Source organism: Hippichthys cyanospilos, chromosome 5 (assembly GCF_059441005.1).
Source record: "Hippichthys cyanospilos isolate Australia breed blue-spotted pipefish chromosome 5, RoL_Hcya_1.0, whole genome shotgun sequence".
In the NCBI taxonomy this organism is placed as follows: domain Eukaryota; kingdom Metazoa; phylum Chordata; class Actinopteri; order Syngnathiformes; family Syngnathidae; genus Hippichthys; species Hippichthys cyanospilos.
In genome coordinates this window covers 11,092,792-11,113,214 of record NC_142373.1, presented here as the reverse complement: position 1 = coordinate 11,113,214, position 20,423 = coordinate 11,092,792, and the positions used below count along the sequence as shown (strand labels likewise).

At 37.8% G+C, this 20,423-nt stretch overlaps 1 protein-coding gene across 1 annotated transcript; it reads right to left on the bottom strand.

The window, feature by feature from the left end:
• Positions 1–161: 161 nt before the first annotated feature.
• Positions 162–19,825, bottom strand: acvr1c (activin A receptor type 1C). Its single transcript, XM_088415225.1, has 10 exons — positions 19,787–19,825; positions 14,644–14,800; positions 9,030–9,260; positions 6,170–6,409; positions 5,789–6,019; positions 5,500–5,667; positions 4,570–4,726; positions 4,321–4,445; positions 4,110–4,240; positions 162–2,842 (listed from the first exon to the last, which is right to left on the bottom strand). The coding sequence occupies exons 2-10, from the start codon at positions 14,711–14,713 to the stop codon at positions 2,717–2,719; spliced, it is 1,479 nt and encodes a 492-aa protein (XP_088271351.1). The 5' UTR covers positions 14,714–14,800; positions 19,787–19,825; the 3' UTR covers positions 162–2,716.
• Positions 19,826–20,423: the final 598 nt, after the last annotated feature.

Below are 20,423 nucleotides of genomic sequence, written 5' to 3'. Positions count from 1 at the left end.
ATCGTTTCAAGTACTCTTAAGAACCTGTTGTTGTCCTACAGCAGCTTCATGCGATGTTTTCCCTATGCCCAATAGCATGTCTAGTTCCCAGGCAACTTTGGTTGAAAATAAAAATACATAGTGAAAAAAAAAATGACATATATTTCACATTCATGGATGAGCTTCGGTCTGTTCTCCCAAAAAAAAAAACATTCATTCATTTTTTTTCAGCAACGGAATGATTCCAACTGTGCAAAATCATTGAAACGTTCTTATGACATGTGACTATCAAGTATTCAAAACAACAAATGAAAAATTTCCACTTTTTATAGGCCAAATTGCCTTGTAATTCCTCAAGAGGCAATAATGAGCTAGCATGAATATATCGCTGCACATATATACAGTAAATACCGTAATTCCCCAAATATAAGACACCCATTTTTCCCTCCAAAATGAAGGACAAAAGTCCTGGGTGCGTCCCGATAAACGGTAACTTAAAGATCGGATTATTCGAGATCACTTGATCCGTCAGCCACGTAAGCCGAGTTTTGACGCGCAGATGTGTATTTTTATTTCGGTGGTATTCTTACAATATTTACGGTAACGGGACAAGCGAGAGGGCGGACGTCATTTGGCTGCTAACGGAAAGTGCCTGTTGCAGCTAACAGCAGCTCGTGTTAGCTGAGGTTGTAATGGCATTATTTTCAATAAAAGAAGCAAGCAGACTGAACCAACGTCCGAGCCCATCCTTGTTCATACACGGGAAGTTATTAAAACGAAGAGTATCACGTAAAGGTTATGATGTCTCCAGCCGATTCAATTAACATTGGCACCGTTTCGGGAACAATAGTATATCTTTGGACTTTTTTAATAATTGCAACTTTATGACAAAATGAACTCAAGCTGCGTCGCGAGCAAAAAGAAAAAGAAACATCTGCTTCAATCCGTTACAATGGCGAAGCATTCACTGATCGCTCACAATGTGGGAAATCTGAAATACACTTAACTTAAACCGCAACATATATATAACTTACTTACTTAACTTACTTATGAACACAAGAAAATATGAAAGATTTCCGAAGATGATTTTTTTTTCGGTTTTGCAATTGTATTTACTGTACATTGTCGCCAAACTGTTGGTGCATCCAATAAAATACCAGAATTTGTCCCTAAAATTAAGGGTGTGTCCTATCCACAGGTGTGCCTTATTTGAGGAATTATGGTAGTTTTGTTTTTGATCAGAGGTCCCGCAGTAAATCAACTTTGCCCTTCGTATGAAAAAAAAGGATCACTGCTGCCCCCTGTTGAGTTGAAGTGCAACAATTCTGCCTGTAAAGTCAGAATTCTAAAAAGTCCATTGAAAAAGTCTGATTTCTGATAAAAGGCGTCAGAATTCTCACTCCTATCCCAGAAATCTGACTTTAAAAAGAACTCTAAGAATAGTCAGAATTCTTCGACGGTAAGAAGTCTGACTTGATTCTCAGAAGTCAGAATTCTCATTTTGCTCTCAAAATTCTCATTTATGTCAGAATTCTGAGATAAACCTGAGAATTCTGACTTCTCAGAATTTCTTCTCAGAGTTCACATTTTGTACTCAAACATCAAAATTCTGGGATACATTTTTTGTCAGAATTCTCATTTTTATCTCAGAATTCTGACTTCATTCTCAGGAATGTGACTAAAATAAAAATTCAGAGATAAACCTGAGAATTCTGACTTCTCAGAATTTCTTCTCAGAGTTCACATTTTGTAATCAAAAGTCACAATTCTGGGATACATTTTTTGTCAGAATTCTCATTTTTATCTCAGAATTCTGACTTCATTCTCAGGAATGTGACTAAAATAAAAATTCAGAGATAAACCTGAGAATTCTGACTTCTCAGAATTTCTTCTCAGAGTTCACATTTTGTAATCAAAAGTCACAATTCTGGGATACATTTTTTGTCAGAATTCTCATTTTTATCTCAGAATTCTGACTTCATTCTCAGGAATGTGACTAAAATAAAAAAGTGGGAATTTATTCTTAGTCTTTTGACTTAAATGCGAGAATTCTGTCTTTATTCTCAGAATTCTGATTAAAGACAATTCAAATAAAAAACTTTGGTCCAAAATTTGATAATGAAGTCAGAATGCTCGGTTTAACCCTTTGTGCAGTATTTTGATCATTTTTGGGTCGTTTTCTTCCACATCATTCTGGCAGTATTTTAGCCATACTTTTGGTAGTGCGATAACTACGTGTTCGTGCCATGTTGACCTTTGACACGCTCTCACCACCTGGGTGAAATTTCAGCTCCCTAGTGTCTTCTTTCAATGCTTAAGGATTGGACAAAATACTTCACAAGGCTTAAAGTGAGAATTCCGAGAAACACAAGAATCCTCTAGCTTTTTTTTTTCATTCCTATACAAGTGTGGTTGAAAAATAAGTATGGCCGCCTTACAGAGTAAACCTTTGCAAATAGCACACGACTATTTTTATGCAACACTTTTGGACTACAAGACATGGCACAGCGAGGTGACTACGAGCAATTTTCGGGCACTTGAATATGCGAGGTAGCAAAGGTTTATACAAGCTATTTGGTTCCGACGTCCTGGACGGCGGCGCCAAGCTGCCGCGGGCATCTGCCGACAGCCTTTGGCACCCAAAACGACCTCATCCGACTCCGTGGACGCTACCTTCCTGGCTCGGTCCCGGTCCGGCGGCGCCGTCGCTATCCGTCGCGGGGGTTGACGAACGTCTCTACTCTTTCACGTCTCTGATGGAGGACAGCTGGGCGGCGGTCTTCTTGACCCGCAGGGCGGTGAGGCGGGCGGCGGGGTTGGCGTACCAGCACTCTCTCATCAGCTTGCCCATCACGCGCAGAGCCTGCAGACACAACACGTAGAGACTTAGGCCTTTTTTTTTTGTTTTTTTTTTTTTAATTGTGCAGCCTTTTTCTTATATTAAAGAAAAAAAGGTAAGGGTTTTATATATATATATATATATATATATATATATATATATATATATATATATATATATATATATATATATATATGTATACATACATAACTGGAGGTATTAAAAGTGCTGTACTAAAGTAATTGAATATTTTAGGTGGTAACTACAGAGTAATCAGTTACTTGAGTAGTCAGTTACTTTAGGTATCTAGGTAATAAAGCTATTACTCAGTTAAGGTAAAGGAGTAATTAGGTATTTAAGTACTAAAGTAATTACTCGGTTAAGGTCATGAATTGTAGTTGATTGTTTTAAGTAAAATTAAAGAAATGTATCAATTTAGGTAATGAGTACTCAAGTACAAAAGGACCTAAAGGAATTGATTATTTTGGGTGCTAACAATTTAAGTAATCAGTTACTTTAATTAGTACTAATGCAATTGATTACACAAGGTAAAGTTAAGGTAATGAAGTAATTACTTTAGATATCCAAGTACTATAGAAATTACTCTGTTAAGGCCATGAATTGTAGTTGATTATTTTAGGTAAAAATTAAAGAAATATATCAATTTAGGTAATGAGTACTCAAGTACAAAGGGAACTAAAGGAATTGATTATTTTGGGTGCTAACAATTTAAGTAATCAGTTACTTTAATTAGTACTAATGCAATAGATTACACAAGGTAATGAAGTAATAAATTACTTTAGGTGACAAAGTCCTATAGTAATATATCAGTTAAGGTAATGAGTACTAGGATAATGGATTACTTAGGTAATGTGTATTCAAGGTATTCATCAATTTAGGAAATGTGTCGTTAGGTACCCTGGGACCTAAAGTCATTGATTATTTTAGGTGCTAACTACTAAAGTAATCAATTACTCTGGATAATTCAGTACAAAGGTAATTGATCACGTTAGGTAATGAAATAATCATAAACTTAGTGTAATGTGGTGCCTAAAGTCATTGATGACTTGAATCTATAAAGGAATCGATTTTTTAAAAAAAAATAATTACCTAAAGTAACTAATTACTTTGGTAGTTTTCGTTTAGTATCGGGCATTTTTAGACAGCTTTTTAGCTCCATTTTCAACATTGTTCCTGAACAAATGACCGCAGTGTTTTGTCGCCATCTTGTGGCATTATTTCAGAAAGCGCACAAAACGCAGGTACAAATGCTGATCAGGGATTTTCTCACCTCACAACTCTGCCACTGGTTTGGAATGTTCGGTCGCAGTTTCTGCTCACACACCACCTTCCTCATGTCCTCCATCGAGGGATCTGAAGGCACCAGGTCATAGTAAGGCAGCTGAAAATCCTCATGAAGTCCTGTTTGAAAAGATTTTTTTTATAGTTTTTTGTTCACAATGAAAAATCGAATGTGAGAATGCCCAAGGAAGGCAATTTACCTCTGACGGAACATCTCCGGGCCAGTTCCCAAAAGACTAGACCTAACGAGTAGATATCTGCCCGCTTGAACGACTCAAAGTTGCTCATGTTGATGGTCTCGTCCAGAATTTCGGGGGACATGTACCTGAAGGAGACAAGAGGGTTTTGGCATCTGCTTCTGGCAGTTACACATGATGGAAAACTCCATGCATCCGCTTTCCATAACGGATGGTTGGATGATGTTCTCCCATGGTTGAAGGTTGTCCAACCTCTTAGTTCCCACTCTGTGGTTGGTGGGAATGTCAATGCTGTTGGTGCCAGAGTCGTGTTTTACGGCCAAGCCCAAATCGGCGATGACGGCGGTGCCGTTTTTTTTCACCAAGACATTCTTTGACTTCAGGTCTCGGTGAGCGATGGCTGGCTTTCCTGGAGACAGAGGAGATCATTTGTAACCTTACATGAGGTCACTGAACACAACATTATGTAAACCTATTTTTTAAAGTTGTTTTAAAGTTGATGGATGGATGGATGGATGGATGGATGGATGGATGGATGGATGGATGGATAGATAGATAGATAGATAGATAGATAGATAGATAGATAGATAGATAGATAGATAGATAGATAGATAGATAGATAGATAGATAAGCTAGATAGTCGGATAAAGGAAGAGCTAGCATGGATAGCTAGCTAGCCACCATAGATAGATAGATAGATAAACTAGCTAGTCAGACAAACGGAGAGCTAGCATGGATAGCTAAATAGGCACCATAGATAGATAGATAAATTGATAGATAAACTAGCTAGTCAGACAAACAGAGAGCTAGCATGGATAGCTAGCTAGCCACCATAGATAGATAGATAGATAGATAGATAGATAGATAGATAGATAGATAGATAGATAGATAGATAGATAGATAGATAGATAGATGAAAATAACTACAAAGCTAGCTAGCTAGCTAGATAGCTTAGCTATCTTTAGCTACATGGCTATCGCTATTATCTGGCTGTTGGTCTACTGTATGATGGTACAATAGTGATACAATAGACGAACAGCCAGATAATAGCGATAGCCACGTAGCTAAAGATAGCTAAGCTATCTAGCTAAATAGCTAGCTAGCTTTCCAGTTATTTTCATCTATCTGATGGGCCGAATGACAGATGGACCGAGAGACACACGGGCAGACAGACAGACATACCCTGCGTGCCAATGATCTCCATGTGTAGATGAGCGAGGCCGCTGGCGACAGACAGAGCGATCACTACCATGCTCTCCACCGACACCGTGTACCTGTTCAGGTAATCAAACAGCGAGCCGTGCTCGTGGTACTCAGAAACCAACCACAGCTGCGTCCACGAGCCGTTATCTGGAACACATCGTACTCGCTCAATAGAAAGCTATTGTTGTTCACGTTATGCATATTTTTACAGCATCATTAAAAAAAACAAAAACGTTTCAATCGCACGTACCGAATACGGTTCTCCTACCTTTGTTGTCAGCTGCGATGAAGCCGAGGATATTGTCATGTCGGAGCATGATCGTCTGATAAATCTCGGCTTCACGGAACCAGGACCTCTCGTCCCGAGAGGAGAAGATCTTGACGGCCACGTCCTCCCCTCGCCATTTTCCCCGCCAAACTTCACCGAAACGACCTTTCCCGATACTCTCCTGAAGGACGATGGTCCGGGCTATCGTTCGCTGAACTAACAACGGAAGCCCTGCAAAAGGTATATTAAGACACGTGTATACAATATGGGTTGTGATTTTTTTCCAGTCATTTACAGGGTGAGGAATTTCTGTGGATACCTGGGGCCCGGGCCCTATTGTACGTATGCCCTGTCTGTATGTAATAATGAAGAATAGCCAACCTGATCCAGAGCCGGAAGTGCTCATGTCGTAGATGAGATCTTTGAGACATTTGTCAGGAGACATGAGCATGTGTTCGTCCAGGGCTTCCTCCGGGTCGTGTTTGCGCGCCCGGCTGTAGACGCAGTGCTGACGTTGCATTAGCAACAACCCGAGCGCCACGCCCATGAACAGCAGGCACGAGGGGACCACCATCAACACGGCCAACTGCAGCCTGCTGCCGCCACTCTCTAAAGGCCTCTCTGTAAGAGTAAAATATAACATATAAATTTTGAACATGAAGCCGCTACTTTTTTCACCCTGCATTTTATAGTCCAGTGTGGCAAACAAATGAGCTAAATGAATGGAAGAGAGAAGATGATGCTTTCAAAGTATGGTTTTGAGTTTATTTCTTTTTTTAATCTGTTTTTTTACTCTATTTTGCTCGTCAGCAAGGGCACACTGCACTGACAAACTGCCTCAGGCATGTTACTGTTGTACCGGTGCAGTATTCTAACAATCAGAGTGTAATGTTGTTGCTAGTTTTATTTTGTTCAGGTTTGAATGCAAAAAACTTCCAAGTATAATCGCTGTGCATAAATATCTGATGTTGCAATCTGCAGCTTACAGTTCAGTGTATACATGTAAAAAAAAGTTTTTTTGTTATGTTTTTGTTGGTGCATTTTATAATCTGGGGCGGTTTATAGTCTGAAAAATACTGTAAGAAAAAAACGCAGCCAGGATTATATTGGGGAAATTAGTTTTGAGTTATTGACAAACATAAATTTTTTCGTCAGTAATGTCCATTTGGGATTTGAACAAAAACAACATCCTTAAGGTCTTGTCTTTCATTTCCCAGCAACCAAACGGTTCAAATTATAATCAAAGTGTAAGAAACAAAGAAATTAGTCGACAATGTTGAAAGATGAATGCGCTAGAACGTTTTTTCCCCCCCAAAATGTCATTTTTTTATATGTCAATTGGGTTATCACGGGTCACTGTGCAGTCCGTTTATTTGAGTGGAAGGTGTTCACTAATATTATGGCTGGTGACGGCTGATTAACTTTTAGTGCTCACAAAGTGTGTGCCAACACACGTGCATGTGTTGGCCCAAAACAACAGATGGCTCAATGTGCAGTTCAACTCTATCACACTTTCCCAAGACATCTTCAGCCTTTTACCTAAATACAAGCCCTGCTGTTGACCCTGCAAAAACACTCAACTGATCGAAAACCGATTTGATTTCCCGTGCGTCCAAGGCTTTTATAGTTCAAGAAATTAATGAAATAACAATAACTAAAATTGTAAAAAAACAAACAAAAAACAAACAAACAACAAACAACACTTATGTTTGCCAAATTAAATGCAAATGAAGATGCTTGACCAGAAAATAAAACCAATTTAAATTAGTTTAGGTTTATAAAACTACACAAAACTAACTTAGTTACAAGTAAAATGTCATTTTTTTTATTTTTGTCAATGAATGTCCTAGAAAAAAAGGGCTACACTAATAGCCCACAAATAGAATACAGTTGTTTACTAATAATTTTGTGTGACTGTGATTTTAATTGAACAAGTACAACCAACAAACATTTAAGGAAAGTCCTTCTCATTCAATTATAAAGCATGTGTTTCGATTTTTACAATTACGATTTTAATCGCGTTGATTTATTCCCCAACCCTAAGTAAACATAATAATAAGAATAATAATAAGAAACTAAAGTTAAGCATACTTAAAAATAATTCAAATAAAAAAACTAGTCATCAAAATTAAAAATGATAATAATAAAGTCTAAGTAAACCAAAATAAACACTATGTGGTTCAACTGTTCAACTTTCAGTGGTTTGAATGTTTCCTGATATTTGTTCCCTTTCATCTTGTTGTAATTTTTGTCTGTAAGTTTTGTCTGGGATGTAAAGATAACGGGTATTAAAATTATCACAATATTAGTAGTACATCTGTGTAAAAAAAATACTTTTGCCCAATTGAGCCCATCACAACCTTATGAACTCCATAGACCACTATGCTATGCGCCCATGAGCCAATAGGAATCCATGAAAATAAAAAGACAAAACACAATATTGTCCCACTGCTGCCACCCTCAGGTGAAATATAATATAGCGTATTTAATCAATCCTACTGTGGTTGGTGGTGCTGACAGTGTACACCTTAATATATTTACTCCAGATGCTGCCGGGCTGGTGTACATTCGAACAGGGGCCACATTTGGCCCCGGGGCCCAACTTTGGACCGGATCGTATAGAGAATATTCCATTTTTCCAAGCATACCATTGGTCATAACTTTCATGCTACGACGCGAAGGGTTAAATCAACTTGAAAAACGAGGCCAGCAATACGGTATGCGGTGAAGTTAAAAGTCTTTTCAAAAAGCGTTTGAGGAAAAACACACAATGACTTCCAGCCCGTCCTTTTGCTACGAGGGATCCCTCTGACCTTTTCGCAGTTTCCATCGGCTGCTCTTGTCTAACCGCAGGTGTAATTAATCCCTCCCAACCTTATGGCCGCCATCCTGCCATTCACTTGCGCTGTCAGGATTTATAAATGGAACTGTGTGTGTGTTTATGTGTTTGTCTAAACAGGGTCCCGTGGCCTGCGCCAGCACTGTTATGTCACAGGATCTAAGCGGGATCAGCATCAAACTCGTCTCGCCGGGGCCACAATGAGTAGGAAATCCCGCAGCCATTGACTCCCCGGGCAAGGACACGGACAACAAATGACCACGGCTGGAAGCAAATTCATCTCCGTTCATACTAAATCTGGAAATATGATAAGGCCGCCGCAAACGCAATTCCTGTCTCGTGCGTCGCGTCAAGCATACTTCTACTCTGCACTTGCGAAAGGCCCGACGAACGTGCGCGTACCGGGCCGTAAGTGCAGCGTCTCGTTGTTGCAGAAGTCGGTGAAGCAGCAGTTCCTCTTGGAGACGTTGGGGGAGCTGTAGCAGAAGAGCTGACCTCGCATCTCGGAAGGCGAAAGGCAGGACTTGAGCGTCTCCTCTCGCCCGTCCACCAGCATCACCGAGTTCCAGCAGGCGCCGTCCGCCGACGTCTCGCACACTTGGCTGTCGCACAGCTGGCACGCGCATTTCAGACCTGAAAACAAAAATGGTAAACGGAAAAAAAAGACTGGGAAGAGTAATGGCTGAATTAAGATATCAGGGAGCTGAAATTTCACCCAGATGGTGACAATATGTCAAAGATCACCAAACCATGACCACACTTCCAGGAGTGCGCCATCCCAAAATACTGTGAGAATGATGAAGAAAATTAACAAAAAATGATCAAATACTGCACCCGTGAACCAGTAAACACAGCGTTCTGATTGATTAACAATGTGTTTGTGGAATATGAATCAAGCAGCAAGATTGACCAGTTTTTAATCCATTTCAGAGAACATCAAATGAGACACTTTTTTTTTCTTTTAATAGAATTGTAGGCTATCACAAAATGTGCTTTTAGTATATGCCAAGCGCCCCTAAAACATGGATGGCGGGCTGCAAATGGCACGCGTGCACGACATTCTATTAAAAATTACTGAAATAAAATGAATACTAACAGTAATAAAAAAATTAAAAAAAACAACAAAGCACAAGTTAAAACATCTAGTTCAAAAACAAATGAAAACTAAACAAAAAAAAAATCAAAACAAAAATAGACAGTAATTATAATGACTATTACCGTAATTTCCTCACTATAAGGCACACCGGATTATAAGGCACACCCTCAATTAATGACATTTTAAAACCTTTTTCATATATAAGGCGCACCGGATTATAGGGCGCACCCTCAGTTAATGACATATTTTCAGACTTTTTCAATCACAATATAGTACAACTCAAAGTAATAACAATAATAACTCAAATAATAACTTTAAACTCTCAATAGCATAATAACTCAATGTCAACATGAGCAACCTTGTTCAACCGTAAACACACAAAAGAAACATAAAGCTTACTTTATCACTTCACTCCCAATCTCCGAATCCCAATCTCAATATTGATCCATATATATAAGGCGCCCTGATTATAAGGCGCACCATCAGCTTTTTTAAAAAATTAAGGCTTTTAGGTGCGCCTTATAGTGCGGAAAATACGGCATGTCTGTGGTGACTAATTTGACAAATGGCGTTAGTTAACATGTGGCTTTTGACTAGTAGCGCTAGTAGTAGCATCATGCAAATTTGCATAGTTGTTTCTTTACCAATAGTTCTAATCCCATGTTGAATGTCTTACTAGTGTGCATAAAACTTCCAAAATGCAATAGTGCAGAGCAGTAATTTAAACAGTCAATCTACTAGTGATTTAGTACACACATTTCTGGGTCTGTGGTTATTGATTGTGAGGTGTACCTGACGGTGACTTTGGAAGCAGACCTGTTACGTAACGGCGCCCGTGTTAAGCGTTTGTGGCTGCCGCTGCTGCCGCTCCTGCAAGTAAGGCCTCTTAGTTTAACACCAGCCTAATCTCATGTTCCACTTGGAGCTGCTGTCAGTCTTTGTTTGACAAGCTTGCCCATGATCCATGCAGCATGTCATATTTATACCCTATTTTTTGGATAGTAAGCCCGTACCTTTTTTCTCATGATTTGAGCCCTGCGGTTATCGTCCAGTGCGGTTTTTCTGCAGGTTGTATTTCTTGTTTGTTTTTTTTTTGCTAGCCACCAGGAAACAATCCTCCAGTAGAGCATTTGTGTGTTCAATGTGTCAATTGAAGGAACAACTATGAAATAGAACTCAAAAGAAAAGATTTAAATCAATGGCTGTGTTCATAAAGAGTAGCAAAAATATAGCATTAAAAAAAGTCAAATTTATACATACATTGGATAAGACATTGTATAAAAGTTTGTGATGTGTAAATATAATATATACACATATACATACACACGCACACACACATATATAATATATATATATATATATATATATATATATATATATATATATATATATATATATATATATATATATATATATATATATATATATATATATATGTGCCAGCAAAAATGAAAACTGAGATGTTGCTATATTTTAATTCTACAATTTTCCCTACACAATTCACTTTAAAATCATATATAATACATGGCGGTAGCTCCCAAAAAAATGGCCCAAATTACAACAATTTGAATGTTGCCATGGTGAAATTCAACATTTGGAGAAAAAAATGTGTTAAAGCTTTTGGCACACGCATTTTGCAAAGGTCCATAGCAACCAGTATCTTAGGAAAAAGATTGACCCGGAAATTTCAAGAAGGGTTACATGGACTAGAATTCAATTGCAGGTAAGGAGCTTATTTGAGATTTGATTACTTTAAAATCGGAGGAAGTTTAAGCATCTCAAATTGGGTAAAAATCTTTCTTTGCTGTCAAGCAACAAAACAACTATACAATCGATTAATTAACAAGACAATTAAGTAGCAGTAACTATTGAGCAAAATCTCGATTTCTGTATATATATATTTACTGTATATGCATATACGTGTGTATAACAGTGGTGAAATAGACACTTGCAGATCTACGATCAAGCACGCTGACGGAATCGTCGCGCATAGCAACAAAGTGACCGAGCCGCTTCTTCCAATTCCGAGGTTTGACCTTGCCTGGTTTGAGGACTTTGAGTTTGTTTGACACCTTTTTTTTTTTTCCCCAAAGAAGCTCAAAATTTCATCAAAATTCTTTCGTGGCCCATTCAATGGTTACCAGGCAACAACCCAGTTCAAGAGTCAGTCAACAATTTGAGGGACTCAAGGGATGAGTATGTGAGACTGAGATGATTAGAATACCAAAATGAATAAACTAGTCTTTTATACTTGCTATAATATCCTCCTGAGAGCCAGCCTATTTATTTGTGTCCACTGTTTTGTCAAGCAGGAGCTAAATGCATGGGACACCATTCAAAAGACAGCGATGTCCTCCACTGAGTACACCAGGACTTGGAAGTAGGACTTAGCTTCAATGAGACCAGAGATAATAGACCAGTGGTTCTCAAATGAGGGTACCAGTAACCCTAGGGGGGTGCTTGAAGGAATTTCAGGGGTACTTGAGATTTGAAATCAAACAAACATGTCAAATATTTAAAGTTTTTTTTATTTCTTAAGTTCATAAAACTATTGTTATGTTCAGAATATTATTCAGTCATTCTTCTTAAAAGCCAGATTCTCTCCCATACAAGAATGGTGGCACCCAACTTGTCATGTGCCACCACTCGTTACCTGTCAAGTTAATGATTTACTGTATTCATGTGAACACATCTCTACTGTGACCCCAAAATAGGACACTATAAGTTATTTCTCTGTTTGACAATAAATTATTTGTAATCATTTATTTTTGAGAACAGATCTGACACCTTATGTTGAGTATTGTTTTCGGGGACAAATATTTATTAATAATTAAGTTATTTATTTTTATCGTAATGTCAAAACAGGATGTTTTATGTTGAATGTTTTTCAGTGGACAAATATTTATTGATGATGATGATGATGATGATTTCTTTTTTTAGAACAGATCTGACACTTTATGTTGATTATTTTTTGTGGACAAATATGTATTAAGAATTAAGTTAATGAAGAGCTAAATCTGTCAGGTGTAATATATGATGAAATATGAATATATAGTAAACCATAAAATAAAATACAAAGAATAAATAACGATAACCGAAAAAAACAATCCCTCCTATCTTTTCAAGTGAAATGGGGAGAACAAGCATGGCTCCAAATTTTCGAACCTCCTACTTGAAAAACATGTTTTAGAGGAGATTTTTTGGCCATTGATAAAACAGATTTAAAAAAGGAAGAAATATAAGATAGCATTTTTACATAAGCATACTAAAACGTTAAAATAACATTAAAATAGCAGTATTTGTGACAATCATCTAATGCAATCAGGAGTTTTGCATCCAATGGAGAATTTCAAAACTAAATCTGACCCCTCCCACCCCAAAGCTGCCTGCCACCTTTTCCTCAAATTGTTTGAAATAAAAAGTGCCTGCATGAATCATTCTGTGTCAGTTGGTTGCATGATTTGGAAGCCATCAAGTGGTGACTGGATTGCATGAAAGCTTCCTGCCTGCCGGGGACCAGCACTCAGACACCGAGAGAAACACGCTCGGCCCATTTTGGGATCTATTAAGACAATGAGGATGACGGCTTTGTGGATTTCACGCTTGCGAAATAAAACGCTGGTGGACTTGCGTATCGATAAAAGCGTCTACACACGCAAAAAATATGTAAAGATATTAACCGTGTTTCTGCTGGTAAAAGCAAATCTTGTTTGATGCAGTGACGGAAGCAATTCATGTTATCTTTTCAAATTGAGAGCAAATTAACTGGAACGTGAAGTAACTTGTTGCTAAACTGTGTTATAGTGTACATTTGCAAAATGTTGTCATTGTTTAGCTCTCACGAACATTAAAGCGAGAAGGTATAATTTAATCTTTTGACGACATAAACCGTTAGCAAATGCGTCACTACAACAGTTTAGCGATAAGTTACTTCATACTCCAATTAATTTGCACGTAATTTGTAAAGAAAAAAATGGACTGTTTTCGTGCAATGCCTAATTTATATCTGTTAGTTACGCGTATTTCTCTGGCATAGCAATAACATCCTGGGTCAAGTTGAATCAGACTTATACGTATTTATTCAAACGTTTTCAGAAAGTTTCAGAAACTTTTTCTGTGGATAATATTGGTAGGTAAAAAAATCTTGCTAAACTATAATAATCTTGGGTTTTTAGCTCCTCCAAATACAAAAAAGAAGCGGCAAAGTCATTCTTCTTTGACACCGAAATCTCGCTTTTACGTTTATGAGCTAAATCCATGTCATGTCCACGCTAGCCAGACAAACATATTACAAAAAACAGAAAGTATTCCCAGCAGTAGCGCTGCTGTCAGTGTCAGGTCAGAAAAACTCAGTAGCTAATTCCTCACAAAGCAGTCATCACACGTGCACCTTACAAATCCTGCACAGTGCAGGAAAGCTGCTAAATTCATTATATTTTGCACAACATGATATTTTGCACTATCATCCTCATATGTATAATATGCTCAGAATGTAAGTCTATTCAGTTATTAGTGGTTCACTATTTTTTTTTGTTTTATGGCCTGCTTTATTATTTGGTTGATTGTGGCATGTAGTCTGATTGGGAAAGTGAACAGAATTTCATTGTGTAGTACTGCTATGCACACAAATAAAACTCTTGAATCTTGAATCGTAAAGAATATTGATTCTTTTGCTCCTCTTAAGTCAAAGCAACCCACACAATGAATAAATACCCCTTGGGGTAACAGTTGCGTACGCTACACTCACAGGACGCAACATTAGGTACACCAATCCAAGGACGTTTAGATGTTATTTTGATGGAACAATAAACGGGTGAAGATTGTAAGACAAAGCAGTCATGCTTGTACGTGAGTCACACACTTAAAAAAGATGACGTGGTGTGTGTAAAATACATGCGTGTGTGTGTGTTTGTGTGATACCTTCGCACAGCTGCGCCACACACAGCAAAATCCACGCCGTGTGTAGGATCTGCTCGGCGGGTCGAGTCATGGCAAGGACCGCATGGGTTCCCTCCGGTCGGACGCTGCTGCTCTGCTCGCTCCACGCGGCCGGAGCGTTTACACGCGCGCGCACACACTAATGACGGGAAGAAAGTGTGGGACGAAATGAGTGAGAGCTTTGCAGCCCTCCCCTGCAGGGAGAGAAAGTAAGAGGATTACACAGCCTCAGAACACTGATGGAGACATGTGAACACACACATACACAAACCACAATGAGAGTGTGTATGTGAGGCAACTAGGTTGAATCATTTGTTTTATATATATTCTATAAATACGCACAGTTATATATGCTGTAAGTATCTGTGTTTAAATGTTTTTATGCTGTAAATATATACAGTTCATATATACAGTGTTATTATACTGAATATAAATACCCTATTTGTATGTATAGTATATGTATTTACAGTATATATTGGATGTTTATATATAAATACATATAGTTACATATCCTGTATATATACACTATATTTAAATATGTATGCGTCCATAACACTCATATACATACTAGAGCTGCACAATTAATTGAGTTTTAATCGCGATCATGATATTGGCTGCCATGATTAATTAAGCTGATCTTCAGCGATATTAATATTTAAAAAGCCGGCAACACTACATGTCAAATCAAGCGCTTTGTCATCCTACCATCAGGGGGCAATGTTTCCCACATGTTTGCATGTCAAAAGCTTCTCCTAATCTCACCCTAATATATTATCTACCAGTGTGAAATGGCGTTGTGTTTCTCACCTGTTTCTTAATATATACCGTGCTAACTCTCAATTGAGACCCATTTTGAAAAATTTCAAGTTCATTAATGTGCTTGGTTCTAAGTAGGCTTCATTTCCATTCATTGGTTTGCACCCAGCAAGTAAGTTAGCTGTAAGTTAGCTGCTCTGTGCATCGTTTGTTTTCATTATTATTTACATTATTTATTTTAGTGTATAAAAAATATCTAGTTATATATATATATATATATATATATATATATATATATATATATATATATATATATATATATATATATATATATATATATTTGTAAAAGGCCACACAGTATATAAATACAAACAGACACATACCTGTATACTACTTGAAAAACTGTGATAGTAACTGGGATAGAAATAATAGTAATAACTGTGCAAATGTGTTTCTTAAATTTGTACTTTGTTTTTAAAAATATTTTAAAACACGACTATTTATATCCTTGTTGATTGGTTGTAGTCATCAGTAAAAAGTTTTGCTACAAAGGTGCTAGAGCATAGGATTACCGAAAAAGTAAAAACCTAGTTCTTTTAATGTGTAATAGTAAAATAATTTTTCAAGAAAAAACATACAAAATAGTAGTATTTGCACAAGCTGAATTATCGCAGAAGTTTTTTTTCAGGTGGGAAGGTGGAGGGGGATGCGCCCGCCGCCAACTCTGAACATACATGTGTTTCCTAGCAACCCCAGTTCCAGCTCATTAAACGCAGTCCACATTCTATATTTGGACACTATGTCCAACGCATTTGCGTGTTACGACATCTTAACTCAAGATAAGTGTGGAGAGCATCATTAGGAACACATTTGAACGTTTCCAACAAGGCTGATTGTGTTTATCTAGCGTTAGCCAGTGTCTGTCACCTTGAAAAAGCAATCATCCAATATTTTGTGTTTTTGCTTATTCAGCAAACAATTTCAGCGAGAGATAAGCACCGGCGCGCTCGAAGAAGTGCCGGGCGCAGGATGCCGCCAGCGGGCTGTGTGGGAACAGAATAGATTAAATGACACTGAATGCGATGACTGTCAAAAGTCCAAACAGCTGTTGATGCATATGTTGATGGCGGCTAGCCATCGCCGGCATGCAAACGCTCTTCGGCATATGAAAATGAAAGCGGTGGTCGAATTCAGCTCTTGTTACACATGAATAAAATCCACACTACATAATAATACGATCACACAAAATACAATATCCATAGTTGTAACTTACAGCATGACTTAACCATATTTACAATTTTGTGAATCTTGTGTGTGCATAAGTCACTCAAGAAGTTTTCCCAAGATATTTACATGAACTTCATTGTTGCTTTGTAGGATTAAAAAAAAATCCACACTACATAATAATACGATAACACAAAATACAATATCCATAGTTGTAACTTACAGCATTACTTAACCATATTTACAATTTTGTGAATCTTGTGTGTGCGTATGTCACTCGAGAAGTTTTCCCAAGCAATTTACATGAACTTGATTGTTGGGGTTTGTATGATTTAAAAAAATGCTTTTTGCTGCAATACTGTAATTCCCCATATTTAAGATGCATTTTCTTCCTAAATATGAAGGGCAAAAGTATGGGTGCATCCTATAAACGGTATCATATCTTTTATTTAATTCAACACCATTCGAGAAAGATTGATCCGTCGGCCACACAAGCCGAGTTTTGACGCACAGATGTGCATATTTATATTCCCTGTGTTCTTACGTACAATAATTACTGTAACTAGTCAACGTTACACTAGTGAGGCATTCACTGACCACTCACAATTTGGAAAATCTGAAACGCACTTAACCTAACCCTTAACATGCAACAAATATACTGTATAATTTACAGATATGAACACAAGAAAGCATTTCCAAAAATTGAGATTTCTTCTTTTGCTATCAATTTTACATTGTTACGTTGGTGCATCTTATACGCGATAATGTATAAAATACTAGAATTTTGAACTAAAAATTCTTATACACAGGTGCGTCTTATATTTGGGGAGTTATGGTAGTCCTTGATTCCTTGAAATGAATGAAATATTGAAATATATTTAAAATATTTCTTATCAGCCTCCTTAATTACCGATAATCAGTATCGTATCAACCCTGAAAAAAAAAAAACACATCGGTCGATCTCTATCCTCCGCAAAAGACAGAAGATTACTGCAGCTATTAGACTTGTTTACGCCGTGACTCATCGAGCGGGGGAACCATCTGTTGGGTACTTCTCCAGAACTTCTTATTTACGACTACATGGTGGAAAGGGGGCTTTGGAATACCTACGGCGAGAGCACACGGGCTTCGACATACACAACAAAAAGACACGCTCAAATGAAGCGACACGCGGGGTCACCGTGTCAGACCGCGTCGGACCGTCCTCGGATCCGATCGGACGTCCACCCAGAAGCGTGGTGCCCACTTTATCCGGCTCCAGACGCGGGCGACGAGAAAAAAAACACTAAGGCCACAGTTTAATGAGCAACTTGATGTTTTTGTAAACAGGATGCGCCCATCCAGGAGGACACCTCGCCCTGGAGACGCTACGTCCGAGATGGCGTCATCCGAAGACATTACGAGGCACGTGGACACGTCAGGCCTGTCACCAAGCGCCCGCTTGATCTTCTTTATTGAGCCGATGGAACATTGGAGCTAGATAAAGTGCACTTCCGAATGTGTTTACAAGCGGGGCACAGGAGGAACATTAAGCACTGCTTGTTTCTCTTAGATTAGGAACAAATGAGCCTAAGCAGCCAAACGAGAGGAACGGCATTAGATTTAGTTCCTATGATGCGCGCAATAAATACAAGTCTCTGGCTAATCACAGTTTTAAATCCATTCACTCATGCCCAGTCTTTCTCACCAATATTTTATTTGCTTTCAGAGTTCCAGTAAGTGACACCGGGGAGTCATATTTCTTCACTTGTTGATCACCGCCTTCTTTACAGATTTTTCGCAACGACAAAATATTTTTCACTCCAGCGTTGGCCTTTGTTATTGCTATAAACGATGAAAAAAATGATGGCTTTGAGTCGCAGAATATATGAAAGCATACTGGGAAAGTCAAAGCTACGAAATTTTATGCCACTTTTTATTCACCTTTGGTGGCATCATCGGGTACTAGGAGTGATATGGAGAGGTATTAAAAAAATATCACAATTTGCCTCTTTAGTGTGATGTTTTGGGAAGATGTAGAGGAGGAAGTGTAATTATATATTTTATATACAAAGATGTAAAAATCTGCATTATTGGTTGTCTTTTTATTATGTTAGGAAAATGTTATATTCCCAATGACATTTTTTAAATTTTACCCCACGTTGTAAGATATTCTCAAATGATTTTGGTTGTTAATGTGTGTCTCTTAGATTTGTAAACAACAAGAAAGATGAAACAATATTGACATTGACACTCATTTGTTTAAGAGAAATCTGTCAGTAAATTATATATTTTTTTATGTTGAGGTTCTACTTATGATCTGAATGTCTGATTGTTTGTATATGTTTTGTTGTTGTTAATTGTTCATTGTTATATTGACAGTACAATCGTTCAAGCATTGTAAAGAGAATTTACGTGAAAAAAATCAGATTTCACCCATTTAAAGCATTTCTACAAAACGTTATAATTATTCATTGATATCCATTCTTAACAAAGCACATTTATCACATTTATCAGAACAACATAAAAGACAGGCGCTCATTTGCAAATAAATTCATGACAAAAATACTTTTGCGTGGTTTTATTTCTCAGAGTTATATCAATTACACGTCCTTTTTTACTCTACAAAATTTCTGTTTACAACTTTTTTTCTGTATGGATATTTGTCTACGGACCATGCAATATGATTTAATGATAACTAGACCTACGATTATATTTAAAACATACTGTCGTTAAGAATACATTTCTTTGCTAGTTTTTGGAAATTATAATGACTTAATTCATTCATTTGGAATAAAAAAAACGGTCTAAATCTTACACAGTCACATTAGGAAAATAAATAAATAAATAAACATTTCACCAATTGGTCACTTTCTATTGGCCCTTACCCGAGATTCGGAGTACTTCCGGTTTGTCACAATCATTAACTAGTGAAGGAAAATGCCTGGGCATAAATGAGAATCCCCGTTTTAGAATTGTATGACTTGCCGTTTTATGTAGATTTAAACCTTGTGGAAGAAATATGTAGATTAAATATCGATTTTTTTTTTAACAGCTGTGAGGTTTATTCGTCCTCAAACTGTTGTCATTAGGTCTCATTAAAATGAATGACCAGGGTTGCACGTTCTAGCACTGAGCTAATATCAGTAACAATAGTGACACAAACCAGGAATGGTAGTTCGGGGCTCCTTCTTGAAGTGCAGGAGTGATCCAGTAGATCTTGAGGAGGTGGAGAAAAATAATCAATTATACGAGACCGAAAAGAAATTGGAAGGAAACGGAAGTTCAAATTTCACATGAGCCGAGACCGCCCTCTGCTGTAGAAACCGCAGAAGTACACCCCATCTGAATTTTGAACTTCCACCGCGAGAGGGCAATGTTTAGTCAGAGGAAGAGGAGAACCGAACCAGTGACGCATGAACGAGAGAGAGGGAGAGAAGGAAGGTTAACGTCTCGTGTAAACAGATTTATTATTGATGAGCTGTCTGAGACAACAGGAATTACAAGAAGAAAATTGTGGCTGTAAAATGAAAGTGTTTATAGGCTTTACATAATAACAGCTTGGAGGCTGGATCATGACGCTACCTCAAGATAAGAGCCAAATTAAAAGTGCTGTTTGTGTACAAGAATGGGAATCAGATGAGCTGATGAATAACAATGAGACTGAGCGGAATTTGAATGTGATTGGTCACTTGGCCACAGAAATGAGGTGTGCATTCTTGTGCAACCACATGATCACTCCACAATAGGGTCAGGGTCAGGGTTTCAAAGTTGGGATTCCAACTTGGGCAGCTTTCTAAGAA

What these genes read in the sequence shown, in the direction of transcription:
- acvr1c (XM_088415225.1), bottom strand. Translation starts at nt 14,713, where the DNA reads ATGACTCGACCCGCCGAGCAGATCCTACACACGGCGTGGATTTTGCTG. An exon ending in GGAGATCATTGGCACGCAGG is followed by an intron (nt 4,727 to 5,499) that starts GTATGTCTGTCT and finishes CTCTGTCTCCAG; the next exon opens with GAAAGCCAGCCATCGCTCAC. An exon ending in CCGGAGATGTTCCGTCAGAG is followed by an intron (nt 4,241 to 4,320) that starts GTAAATTGCCTT and finishes CTTTTCAAACAG; the next exon opens with GACTTCATGAGGATTTTCAG.